We start from the raw sequence: 14014 nt of genomic DNA on the forward strand, positions 1-14014 counted from the left end.
GAATGTTAGTACCTTTTATATATTACTTGAGCATTCTGTATTCCATGGGCTTTGGCAAAAGTAAAATGGAAGCAAGTTATCGAGTGAAGAGCAAAGATGTCTAATTTTCCGATTCTCCAACTATAATTTCTCAAGAGAGATATAGAGAGAGACAACAGTTACCATCCAATTTCCTTATTGCTTTTTTTTTTTTTTTTAAATCGGTAGAAATTTTCCTGTTGCTGCTTTCTCTTTATTTATTCATAATATGATAGGTAGGTGACAAGTTTTTGAGAGAGACATTCAATATTTTTTTTAATGTTAGTCCCTTTGTAACTTTTTCCCTGTCCTTTGTCTCTTTGTATAATTTTACCATAATTTCTTTTTTGCATAATTCATTTGTGAGAATGCACGGGAGAAAATATATTATTGATGTATTGACATATGTTACAATGAGCCCTATATATATACACACACATAACATGTCCTACTCCTAATATATATTGGATTATGGTTATTTATTTACTCCTATTTACATGACTATTCTAACACTCCCCCTCAAGCTGGTGCATATAAATCATATGTACCGAGCTTGTTACATATGTAGTTAATACGAGGACCAGTGAGGGACTTGGTGAAAATATCTGCAAGCTGATCATTCGACTTCACAAACTTTGTAGCAATATCTCCCGAGAGTATCTTTTCTCTAACAAAGTGACAGTCAATCTCAATATGTTTAGTTCTCTCATGGAACACTGGATTTGACGCAATATGAAGAGCAGCTTGATTATCACACACAAGTCCCATCTGAATTTCAACTCCTTAAGCAACTCTTTGATCCAAATTAGCTCACATGTCGCCATAGCCATCGCTCGATATTCTGCTTCTGCACTAGACCGAGCAACCACATTCTGTTTCTTGCTCTTCCAGGACACCAAATTTCCTCCTACCAAGACACAATATCCAAACGTAGAACGTCTATCAGAAGGTGATCCTGCCCAATCAGCATCTGAGTATCCAACGATCTACTCATGGCCTCGACCCTCAAACAATAAACCTTTGCCTGGAGCTGATTTTATATACCGAAGAATGCGAACAACTGCATCCCAATGACTATCACACGGAGAATCCATAAACTGACTCACAACACTCACAGAAAAGGAAATGTCAGGTCTTGTCACTGTAAGGTAATTTAATTTACCAACCAACCGTCTATATCTTGCAGGATCGCTAAGAGGCTCCCCCTGTCCTGGCATAAGTTTAGAATTCGGATCCATCGGAGTGTCAACGGTCTACAACCTGTCATTCCTGTCTCTTCAAGAATATCTAAGGCATACTTTCGTTGTGAGATCACAACACCTGAGCTAGACTGAGCGACCTCAATACCCAGAAAATACTTTAGTTTGCCCAGATCCTTAGTCTGAAAGTGTTGCAAGAGATGTTGCTTCAATTTAGTAATACCATCCTGGTCATTGCCGGTAATAACAATGTCGTCAACATAGACCACCAGATAAATACAGAGACTCGAGGCAGAATGCCGATAGAATACAGAGTGATCAGCTTCACTCTGAATCATGCCAAATTCTCGAATAACTATGCTGAACTTACCAAACCAGGCTCGAGGAGACTGCTTTAGACCATAAAGTGACCGACGCAAGCGACATACAAGGCCACGAGACTCCCCCTGAGCAACAAACCCAGGTGGTTGCTCCATATAAACTTCATCCTCAAGGTCACCGTGTAAAAAAGCATTCTTAATGTCCAGCTGATAGAGGGGCCAATGGCGAACAGCAGCCATGGATAGAAAAAGGCGGACTGATGCTATCTTAGCCACAGGAGAGAAGGTATCACTGTAATCGAGCCCAAATATCTGAGTATATCCTTTGGCAACAAGACGAGCCTTAAGACGATCAACCTTACCATCCGGACCAACCTTGACTGCATACACCCAACGACAACTAACAGTAGATTTACCTGAAGGAAGAGGGACGAGCTCCCAAGTACCACTCGTATGTAAAGCAGACATCTCGTCAATCATAGCCTGTCGCCATCCTGGATGAGACAATGCTTCACCTGTAGACTTAGGGATGGAAACAGAGGACAAAGAAGATAGAAAAGCATAATAGGGTGATGACAAACGATGATAACTCAAACCGACATAATGGGGATTAGGATTAAGGGTGGCCCGTATACCTTTCCGAAGTGCAATCGGTTGATTAAGAGGAGACAAGTCCGCAGTATTAGCAGGGTCAGGTGCAGGACGTGAATCAGCTGGACCCGATGCTGTGCGCGGACGACGATGATATGTCAAAAGTGGTGTTCCTGTGGCAGGGAGTCTAGGAGGAGCCACACTAGACTCCTGAACGGCTGGAATGGATAAGACTTCTATAGCGGAGGTAAGACTTCTGTGGCGGAAGGTGAAGGAGGAGCTATAGTAGACTCCTTAAAGGTCGGTATAGGTAAGACCTCAGATATATCAAGGGGGTCAGAAAGGTCAGAAGAGGTAAAGAAAGGTTTAGACTCAAAAAATGTGACGTCAGAGGACATAAAGTACCTACGAATGTCAAGTGAGTAACAACGATATCCCTTCTGAACACGAGAATAACCAAGGAAGACACACTTGAGAGCACGAGGAGCTAACTTATCTTTCCCAGGGGCTAGGTTATGAACGAAACAAGTGCTCCCAAAAACTCGAGGGGGAACAGAGTATACGGGTGATTGGGGAAACAATACTGCATACGGTATCTGATTCTGGATGGGAGAGGAAGGCATCCGATTAACTAAATAACAAGCTGTGAGAACTGCATCGCCCCAAAAACGCAGCGGAACATGAGATTCAATGAGAAGTGTGCGAGCAGTCTCAATGATGTGCCTATTCTTTCTCTCTGCAACCCCATTTTGCTGAGGGGTATAAGGACAAGAGGTCTGATGAATAATTCCTTGAGAAGTCATAAACTGCTGAAATTGAGAGGACAAATATTCTAAGGCATTATCACTGCGAAAAGTGCGAATGGAAACACCAAATTGATTTTTAATTTCAGCACAAAAATTCTGGAATATAGAAAACAACTTAGAACGATCTTTCATTAGACTAAGGTTAAATCTCTCCCCACACATAGAATGTATGAAAATATATTGTTCATTTAATTTATAATTCTACTAAGAGTATCCATATAGTGATTCTATCAATATGTAAACTTAATTTTCTTATTCATATAGTTGAAAATTTTATTTTATCAGACTAAACTTTTATATAAAAAAATTATTTTTGAATTTAATAATATTCTATCATAACTGCGCGAAGCACGGCAAATTCTCTAGTTATGTAATTAATTTTCGAGTTTGTAGGGGAATTAATAGATACTATATGAGTGGTAAAGGGAAAACTCATGATAAAATCTCTTTCGCTAGTAATTCCAGGCGAAAAAGGTCATAAACAAAAAAAATAAATCATTTAGGATATAGCACTGTCATCTTATAGAGCAAATGAGAAAGATTATTTGTAGCGCGAATGACTCTCATGTTTTTGTCAATACCTACAGTTGATTGGGCAAGCTAAAGATTAAAAGGAGGAAAAACCAACGGAGAGGAGGTTTTCAGCAATTTGTCTTCTTTCCTCTTTTGCTGCTTTTAGAATATCTTCGGGTAGGTGGAGCTACTTTGCCTCTTCTTTCAAAGTTAATAAGGCGATACTTATTGCCAAAAGAAATTGCGTTATTTTCTATGTGATGTTTCGTCGCTGCCAAGAGGTGGTTTTGTGTGCCAATGAGCTCTTGCAAGATTTACATTTGTGCTTTCTGTTGTTTGGTCACCAAATTTCAATCTTATCTTCTCCTTTTATTTATTAGAAGCACAAATGGTTTAAGAATACTATATGCATTTATGAAAAAGAACATAAAATTCAGTTGATTACCCTATAGCTAACCACTGGTCACCGCGATAAAAAAATATTGGCACGTTCATGATGCATCATAATCGAAAGGCCATAAAGTAACGAAAACCTACACATCAATGTACTGAGCTCGATCTTATTGAGGGCTTGAAGGCAAAGGGTGCTTCATCATTCTAACTCCTTCCACTCCACTGGTTTGGTCAGTTTTATAGAATTCTAGCAACATGAATAGTACCTAGCTAAATGATACCAAAATGACTATGTTGGAATAATAACAAAACCTAGCTAGTGGCTCCATCAGTGTCTATGACTCCTTTGTGCTTGAGACACTCGCATCTTGCTTCTCTTCTTCACCGATCTCTCTGGCCTTCTCAATGGGAGGATCAGTAGAGGCATCAGGTTCCTTTTTTAACTCAGTCTCAAACTCCTTCGCTGCCTATGAGCAAAAATTCGTGAAATATTTTTCAGAATTTAGTCAGTATTTGAACAAACAACTAACAAGACGCGTGTGAACCATCTCCTACAAAAAATCTCACACCAACCCCCTAAAACGACCTGGGCACTGTCTCGGAGAGAAGCTCGAAGATGCAGACTACCTACACCTGGACAGAAAGACCCTATGAAGCTTCACTGTTCCCTGGGAAAGGGGTGGTTCTAGTTATAATCCCGAAACGATTCGTATATATATTTTACACAAATGTGAAATCAAAGTAGGCGATAAAGTAGCTGGAAGACACGGAAATAAAGGTATTATTTCCAAAAAAAATTTGGTCCGAAGACCAGACAAAGGAAAAGAAAAGAACAAGAGTAGTCCATAAAAACAGTTGCCGGTCATCTACATTTCATAATCCCTCACATCTCAAAGCAGAATATGAATCTATTAGGACGTTTTGTGAACAAATTGTTATGACCTGAGAGGTTTAGCAAATAAGGGGATACTGGTGGTGCTATGAAGATTGGCTTTTATAATTCAGCAAACTATATAAAGGAATACTGGAGAAGTCTTTTCTTTTTTGAAGGAGAATAAGTTTGAAGTGAAGAAAGAAATCCAAAAGGCAAAATCAAATCTTAGTTTCATGCCATCAAAACCCAGTGCACTGGAACCACTAAGAAAGATGAAATGCAAAATCATATATAAACTGTACTAGTAAGAGGAGTGTTCCAAGCTTCAATACTAGGAGGAAGAAAAGGTAGCTTAGTTCCTCAGTAAGCTGGATGAACATACTCTATCTCCTCTTCAGAAAGATCCACTGTGCTCAAAGCAAGGAGCGATGGAAGATTCACAGTCATCTCATGTTATAACATGTTAAGTGACATAGGAAGTAAAGCTGGACAATGGCGTTTGGCAGATGCTTATGAAATCAAAAGTGTCCCATCCAACCCCCCCTCCAAAGTAACTTTCTTTGGATGGATAGCAACCAGAGAGGCATGCTTCACCCAAGATGCTCTCCAGAAAAGAAGCTTTACACTGAAAACAGATGTTACATGTGCGACCAAGCAGGAGAGTCCCATAATCAACCCAACCAGCATGGCATTGAGCCGTAGCAGTTGTTTGTCACTGCAACAAAACATGGCAGATGTGGTACCTATTTCTAATAGTTTACGTGTGCAGTGGGCTATGCCACATCACTGAAGGAGACCCTAATATGCTGGAAAGAGCAGAGATCAGAAAGAAACTTAGGATCATATGGGGAACAGTATCAATGTGTATCCTATGAGCAGTTTGGTTGGAGGGGAACCACAGAAGTTTTGCGTGCAGTTCAAGAGCAACTTTTTGTCTGAAAGATAGGTGCCTCCGATCATAGTGTTTTTGGTGTAAAGTGAAGTATAGAAATGACTTAAGAGTCCAAATCTGATTCTTTTTTCCGATAAGTGAGTCAATTGTGGATCTGATAGATTCCTTATCTGCCGATGGAGCTTGTACTTGTATAAATGTTTTAGCATGCTCTCGGCGTTTATATAATGAAATACTACTTATCAAAATAAAAAAAAGGTTGTTATCCAATAACACTTTGGTGGTGCTTAGATTTGGTTCTCAAAGTGTCTTTGGAGAACAATGTGTCAAATTATCCTATTTTTGCGAGTAATTGCTCTTCCTATGATCATAGTTTCTCCCACCAAATTGTCATACAAGATACTTGGTTCAAGAGGAAATCGTACAAGCGAACTGTCTCAGCAGGTATTTTCAAAAATGTTCTCCAAGCGCTTTCCAAGAGGCTAAATAATGAGAAACCAAAAGACAGTACTTTCATTCATATGTTGGTGAATGGAACCACATTCTCGAACGGCTGGTCGGACATATTTCTGGTGTTCTCATATTGTAACGACCCGACCGGTCATTTTGCATATTTGAGCCCTGCTACCCCATTTGATGCTTTTTATATGTTTGGTTTTTGTTTTGTCGCTTGCGGGGATGGTTAGTTTGGTTCAGGGAAGGTTTTGGAGTGAATTGGAACACTTAATTCCTTTTGGTGGAAAATTGAGTTATAAGAGTTGACCAAGGTTTGACTTTTGAATAAACGACCTCGGATTAGTGATTTGATGATTCCAATAACATCGTATGGTGATGGACTTAGGCGTAATGTTTGGATTTGGATTTGGTGGTTCCTAGGGTGTTTTGGCGCTATTTTCCGAAAGTTGGCAATTTGAACGTTTAGAGAGTTCCTAAGTTTGACCAAGGGTTGACTTTGGTGATATTGAATTTGGATTTTAGTTCAGGAAGTTGGAATAGATTAGTTTTGTTATTTGGGACTTGTGTGCAAAGTTGGGGTTAATTCCGGGTTGGTTAGGCTTGAATCGCACGCTTGGTTGAAGTTCGAAGGTTCTTGAACTTGAGAGAAGTTTAATTTGCAACTTGGTATTTGATTCGTTGTTGTGATGTTATCGTATGTGTTTGGAGGCTTAGGATGGTTCGGGTAATGTTTACGACCTTGTTGGTGTGATTGGACGGAGTCCGTGGTGGCTCGGGTAAGATTCGGACCAGTCGGAGCATTTTGAGAGTTGTAGGTTTGTGTTGGTGTCAAGCCCTTCTTCGCGATAGCGGAGGGCATTGTTGAGCTGGGCAGAATTTCTTCTTCGCGATCGCGATGAGAGAGGCAGTGTGGTCTTCGCGTTCGTGAAGGGCTTTTTGAGGCAGTGGGACTTTTGTGCTTCGCAAACGCGAGGCAGTGGCCGTGTTCACGAAGTATATCACTAGGCAGACCTTAAGTGATATAATTTCGGGATTTTTATCCATTCTCTCACATTTTGAGCCCTAGATTTCGAGAGGTGGAGATTTCAGACAGCAAATTCACTACTACATTAGAGGTACACAATTTTCACTTGGATTTAGCTTTACATCTTGATTCCCCATGAACTTATATACCTAAAACTTGAATTTTTAAAGGAAAATTTGGGATTATTGTCTATAACTTAAGGGGGTGAAAATTGGAAATTTGGGAGTCAATTTGGACTAGGTTTTGGAATCTAATCATATATTTGGACTCGTGGGGTTATGGGTAGTCGGGAATCCGGATCTACCCCTTACTCGGATTTTGACCGTGTGGGCCCAAGTTAACTTTTGATTCAAGAAACTTTATTGTTTGGGGTTGTTTCTTATGCCTTTGTTTGACGTTATTAGGTTGTTTTTGGCAAGGTTCGAGCCGGTCGGAGTTCCTAAATGAAAAGCGATTTTGGAGGGTTGATTTGGCCCGTTTGAGGTAAGTATCTTACCAAATTTTGTGAGAGAGAATAAACCTTAGGTTTGGACCTTATTTGTCTAATTATAATGTATGTGATGCGACATATATGCGAGGTGACGAGCGTATGTGCGGGTGCTATGTATGAAAAATGACCAGATTAGACTCTAGGCTTCTACAATGCCTTGATTTAATTGTGTGCCCTCTATGATAACGCGAGCTTATCCTTTCATGCTAGAAATCATGATTTAGGATTATAATTTCCTAATTGGCCAAGTTGGGCATTTGTGGAACCATTGCTAATTTATTTTGTCGTAGTCATGTTTTATATGTTGAACCCTTATCCGCATTTTATTATTATCATGTCCTTGTGTACTTTGTTTATAAATTACAAGCATATGTCTTTGATGGTAATTTGACATATTACATTGTTATGATTATGGCACATGTAGACATATTTGGCGGATTGATTGGGTGTTGACATGAGATCTTGGTTGTGCGATTGTAATTATTATTATGCAATGTGGTAGAATACGGGTGGCTATTATTGATTATGCACATGTGGCAGAATAAGGGTGGCTATTCTTGATTATGCATATGTGGCGGAAGGGTGGCTATTCTTGATTACGCACATGTGGCAAAATAAGGGTGACGCTCTTCTAATGAAACGTGGATTATGGGGATGTCATTCTGGATTAAGCAAGTGGATTCTTTATGCTTTTAATGCACCTTACATGATTTCACGTTGTTTTTAACATGCTACTCTATGCCTCTGTTATTGACTGATGGTTCTTTTGTCAAACATGATTTACCTGTGTTGAGTTGATAACTCTTGTTTCGTTGTGTAGATGGTACTACATCTCGTTATATTCTTATTGTCAGTTATCCGAGATATTACACAGGTTCTCTGACTAGTGAGTATCACACGACTTGAACCTCGTCACTACTTCACCGAGGTTAGTCTAGATACTTACTAAGTACATGTTGACCCGTACTCATACTACATTTTTGCACATTTTTATGCAGATCCGGGTGTTGGAGGTAGCGGTCTTCGGAAGTGAGTTTGGACTGTTCGAGAGGATTCAAGGTAGTGTTGCTTGGTCGCCGCAAACCCTTGGAATCCCATTCTATTATTTTTATACTGTTGTATTACTTTCAAACAGTATACTTATTGAGACTCGTTATGTATTATGTTTAGAGCTCATGACTCGGTATTACTTGGTTTTGGGAAGTTTGACTTATGTACCCATGTTTCGGCTTTATTGAAGTTTTTATTCCACAGTTTATGTTAGAATTTCAGAGTTATCATATCTTATTTCGATGTTTTGTGTCATTGTGTGATTGGCTTGCCTAGTCTTAGAGGCTAAGTGCCATCACGACCCATATTTATCTCTTCCATGTTATCATCAATCAACATGAGCCCTAGTTTTTAAGGATTGCAACGAAATAACTCATTTACAGTTACTATGTGATCCCCAATTTTTTTTTTTGGGGGGGTGGGGGTGGGGGTGGGTGGGGGGGAGCATACTTTTCTCACAAGCATTGTATGTTTGTTAACATCATCCTTGTCCTTGGATTGGGGCAACGTTTTGGCTCCATTGAGCAGTGTGGTAAGTAGATATTCATCAACCCCATGCCAAGGGAGGCTTTGCCAAATATCTCCCACTAGGCTTATGTTAACCCTACAAAACTAATGTCACGAAACTAATTTAAGTTCACGATTCAACTGCTCTTGCAATCTATTTTCCAACGTCATAATCAACAGAGCTTCCACTATGATGCGATTCCCTTGTCCTTCTGCATCTTATTAGATCTTTCGTCTATGGTTAAACTTGTGTCATCAAACAGAGTCCATAGAACTACTCAGAGACACTCTTTCACAACCAGTACACAGTATTGTTAAATCAAATAGTATGATCACTCATGGATGACGATCAAACACTTCTCATCCATCATTTGCAAATACACAATGTGGTATGAGTTTGTCGGTAATGACGTAGCTGTCGTTGCATGCATTTGAAATTCACAATTGATAGACCACACTAATTTCCATACTCAAAATTCATTTATCAATCAACAAATTAGTTTGAATCTCTCATCTTAAAGAGAATCATGTTTAAAGTACTACCTCTCTCCGTTTCACTTTTTGTTTATCATAGTTTATTTAACTTGGCACAAAGTATTATAATAAAAAAAGGAAAACTAAACTTGTGCTCTTAAATATACCATAACAATTGTGTGGTCACATAACGTTAGTATTTGTCTGGCTATATAAAACTTCTCATTAAGGAATATAGGAATGTGCCATTATTTATGGAATGGACTAATAAGAAAATAGTGTGAAATAAAGTGGAATGGAGGAGTAATAGTTAAATGCCTTTCCTAAAGATGTCACGAGCACACACACCTTGTTGTTTATCTATATGACTTTAGGTTGTTTTCTTGCTTCATCATCCTCGTAGTAAAGTTTTTTTCCCCTACTTTTTTTACTTGCAATTATAAAAGCATATATCCATTCAATACCTCACCATCTGTTTCCTTTGGCACATGGGTAAGAGTTGAATTTTTGTATTAACCATTGCCTACATACAAAGCTTGATAACTTGTACCAAATCAATGACCCCACAAACATCATAAGTTTCTACAAGTCTAAGCATCCTCCTATAAATTAGAATCCCCTCAATAGACCCTCCAAAAGGAAAATAGATATACAGAAAGAAAAGGAATATTTACAGAAATATACACCTAGCAGAGTAAAAAGGGAGATTCTTTTACCTGTTGGAAGCTCTTGACAGTCTTGCCAATACTGCGGCCAACGTCAGGCAATTTCTTGGGCCCAAAAACAAGGGCGGCAACACCAGCAATTACAACCAACTCAGGGACCCCAAGCCCAAATAAGCAGTTGCAAGAAAGACCCTTTTTATCATTGCTGATTAATTTACTCGTTCTTCTAGCTCGAGAAGGTACCAACGCTCTGTTCCTGCTAAAGAACAATGAGCTAGATGAAGACAAACTAGGAATTTTGGCAGTTGAAACTGACAAAGAAGAAGAAGTAGAAGTGGCATTAGGTGTAAGTGATAGAGTGAGAGTTGAAGCAGCAGATGAGAGGATTGCCATTTTGTGGATTCTCAATCTGGGAAATATGCTAGTTGCCCTTGTGAAATGACATGGACTTTGGGACTTATAAGTACCGCCGACCCAGTTTGTTAAAGTACTCCCTCCGTTCCAGTAATTGATTACCCTAACACTTTTTCAATGTCCCTGTTTTGTAAATTATTTAGCAAACGTCTCCCGGCTAGTTGCTTATAAGCCACCCACGTTTATTGCTTGTCATAGGTTTCTCTTTTGAACCGGTAGATTTTATGCTATATTTTACTCTACTTATTGTATTGGGTAAAACTGAATTTATGCATATCGAAGGGATCGAAAGATGACATGTCATGACACGTAGGCAGGTCAAAGAATGGTGATTAAGCAAAGAGGCACGAGCTGCAACAGATACGAGCGGAAGCACAAGAAGAGGCACGAGCAAATATTCAAAAGACTCGATGCTCGTATCTATTTAAGTCTAAAAGCTGAGAAGAATGAACCTGACAACACAGGAGAGCCCAGATACAGTGTTTAATAAGCATTAAATACTGAAAACATTAGAGAATCTGTATTAAATTGCAATGATTATGTAACGTAGCATTTAATGCCTTTAATCGTCCATAATGACCTTATTATGATAAAGGCAAAACGTATAACTTAAAAATAGCTATAAAAGAGAGAAGACAGATCATTTGTAAGGACACGAAAATCAACTGAATACATTGATTTACTTTGCTTTTTGCTATCTAACTCATTGTTATCAATTTCTTTTGCTCATTATTGATTATCAGTAACCCGAGTTCTTCTAAATTTAAAGCTTTTACTGAAATTCTATTTTTCGGTTAAACGAATTGGTTCTGTACCGGAAATCTGATAATCTATTCTTTCTTAACCTTATCTATTTCGTTACATCAACAATCATGTCAAATGTTAACGATAACACCCAAGTAAACCAAGGAAACCATCAACTCCAAGGGGACCCACAAGATGTTCACACTCCGATCCCTTCTCCACAAAGTTCGCCTCGTCGGTCTCGAGAAGGAACTCCTGATGGATCTCACTCAAATGCAAATGCTCAATTTGACAACGATGAAGCTATCAATGAAGCTTTGCAGAAGCTGATCGCTCAACAGGTCAATAAAGCTCTTGAGCCTTTTGCCAGCCAGTTACCTGTTGCACCATCAACACCAATTCCAAATACCAACACTTTGGAAAACCCTCGTTCTGGGCTTGTTAATTCAGGCAGTGGTGGAATCCCCAGTGAATGACGAGAGGGAGAACCAGGTAACTTAGTCAATTCCGAACAAAATTTAGCTCTAACATTGCAAAAACAGCTCAAGGAACAAGTGACTGCATAGAGCAAATACCTGGAGTACCGCCTGTAATCAAAGGAATCGATATGGACAAATATTCACAGCAACCTTGGAAGCCAAGCGCTGCTCCTCTACCAATTCCAAAGAAGTTCAAAATGCCTGATATTCCAAAATATGATGGAACAACGGATCCACGAGACCACGTGACTGCATTCACAACTGGCGTAAAAGGCAACGATTTGACTAAACAAGAAATTGAATCAGTATTGGTAAAAAAATTCGGCGAAACACTCACTAAGAGAGCTTTAACATGGTATTCTCTTTTACCCGAATATTCCATAAATTCTTTTGCTGAGCTTGCAGATTCATTTATCAAAGCACATTCGGGAGCTCAAAAAGTCGAAAAGAGAATGGAGGATATTTTCAAAATAAAACAAGGGGACTATGAGGTTCTCAGAGAGTTCGTGGATAGGTTCCAGCGTGAAAGAATAACGTTACCACGTGTACCAGATAATTGGGCAGCTATAGCTTTCACTAGTAATTTGAATGAAAAAAGCTCAGAAGCTACGAGGCGACTCAAGCAAAGTCTTCGTGAATTCCCAACAACGACATGGAATGACATTTACAACAGGTATAGCACGAAGTTAAGGATCGAAGAAGACATTATCTCGCGGTCCCAAAAAGAAGAAAAAGTGAGTTCAAGACGGGCGAAAACAGAAAAAAGGTCCGGTAAAAACAGGTACGAACCATATATGGGCCCAGCTGGAAGAGATTCACGGTTAAAGCATGATCAGTCAAGGTATGATCGTAGATCTAGAAATAGAGAATCGAGCTCATCATCGAGGTATGGAAATGATCGCAACACACGAGAGTCACGAGATGATGATAGAAATTTGAAGGCACGATTTGGCTGTTATAATTTTAATGTAAGCACTTCCGAGCTTGTAGCTGTTTTAAGAAGCATGGGTGATAAGGTGCGGTGGCCAAAAGAAATGAGATCAAATCTAAACAGGCGCAATCCCGAACACTGGTGCAAATTTCACAACGATCATGGTCACAAAACGGCAGATTGTAGGTTTCTACATGGTGAAGTTGATCATCTGTTGAAGCAGGGGTATCTCACTGAGTTATTCAGCGAGAAAGGTAAGCAAGCATACATGAAGAACAAGCAGGAGCCCCCTAAACCGCCCTCTCCAAAAAGGACTGTTAATGTTATAAGCAGGGGAGAAGAAATCAATGGTGTGACGTATACAACAGCAAATAAAGTATCCAAAGTCATGATTACCCACGGGAAGCGGGTGCAACATATCTTAGAGGAAGAAAGCATTACGTTTGATGATGCACATGCGGTGGCGTATTGACTCCACATAACGATACACTGGTAATATCTTTACTTGTACATGACACTAATGTGAAACGAGTTTTGATTGATCCAGGTAGCTCTGTGAACATTATTTTTCTAAGAGTTCTACATGAGATGCAAGCCGAAGCTAAAATAGTACCCAAGGCGCATACTTTGTCTAGGTTCAACAACTCCAGCATTGTGACGAAAGGTGAGGTAATACTTACTACATTCGCAGAAGGGGTCGGCAAGGATACAAAGTTTTAGGTGGTGGAGATGGAGATGGCTTACAATATGATTCTCGGAAGACGGTGGATCCACGAGATGGACGCCGTTCCGTCAACCTTGCATCAAATTATTAAATTTCCATCACCATGGGGAATACATCAAATCCGTAGAAATCAACAGACATCCGGGAGTATCAACTCCGTGGCAGATTCAAGTATGAGGAACGGAGAAAAATAGCAGTTACAGAATCCAGTTGAGGATACTACAACACAAACCTCAACTGAACAAGAACGAACAGATGTAGACTCAAGGCCTGATGTCATTTAAGAACCAGAGGAAAATGAAAATATCAAAACAACGATTGAAGAGCTGGAGGCTGTAGTATTATTCACACAATGGCCTGAAAGGAAAGTCTATGTAGGGGCCAATCTAATCCAGGGCATGAAAGGTAATTTGATTGAGTTTTTGAAAACTAACGTGGATTGTTTTGCTT

At 39.4% G+C, this 14014-nt stretch overlaps 1 protein-coding gene across 1 annotated transcript; it reads right to left on the reverse strand.

Moving 5' to 3' along the window:
- On the reverse strand, positions 3920 to 10796 carry LOC109232892 (sec-independent protein translocase protein TATA, chloroplastic-like). Its single transcript, XM_019398584.1, has 2 exons — positions 10324 to 10796; positions 3920 to 4307 (listed from the first exon to the last, which is right to left on the reverse strand). Exons 1-2 carry the CDS (start codon positions 10663 to 10665, stop codon positions 4176 to 4178), a joined length of 474 nt encoding a protein of 157 aa, XP_019254129.1. The 5' UTR covers positions 10666 to 10796; the 3' UTR covers positions 3920 to 4175.

This window comes from Nicotiana attenuata, chromosome 10 (genome assembly GCF_001879085.1).
Source record: "Nicotiana attenuata strain UT chromosome 10, NIATTr2, whole genome shotgun sequence".
Lineage (NCBI taxonomy): Eukaryota > Viridiplantae > Streptophyta > Magnoliopsida > Solanales > Solanaceae > Nicotiana > Nicotiana attenuata.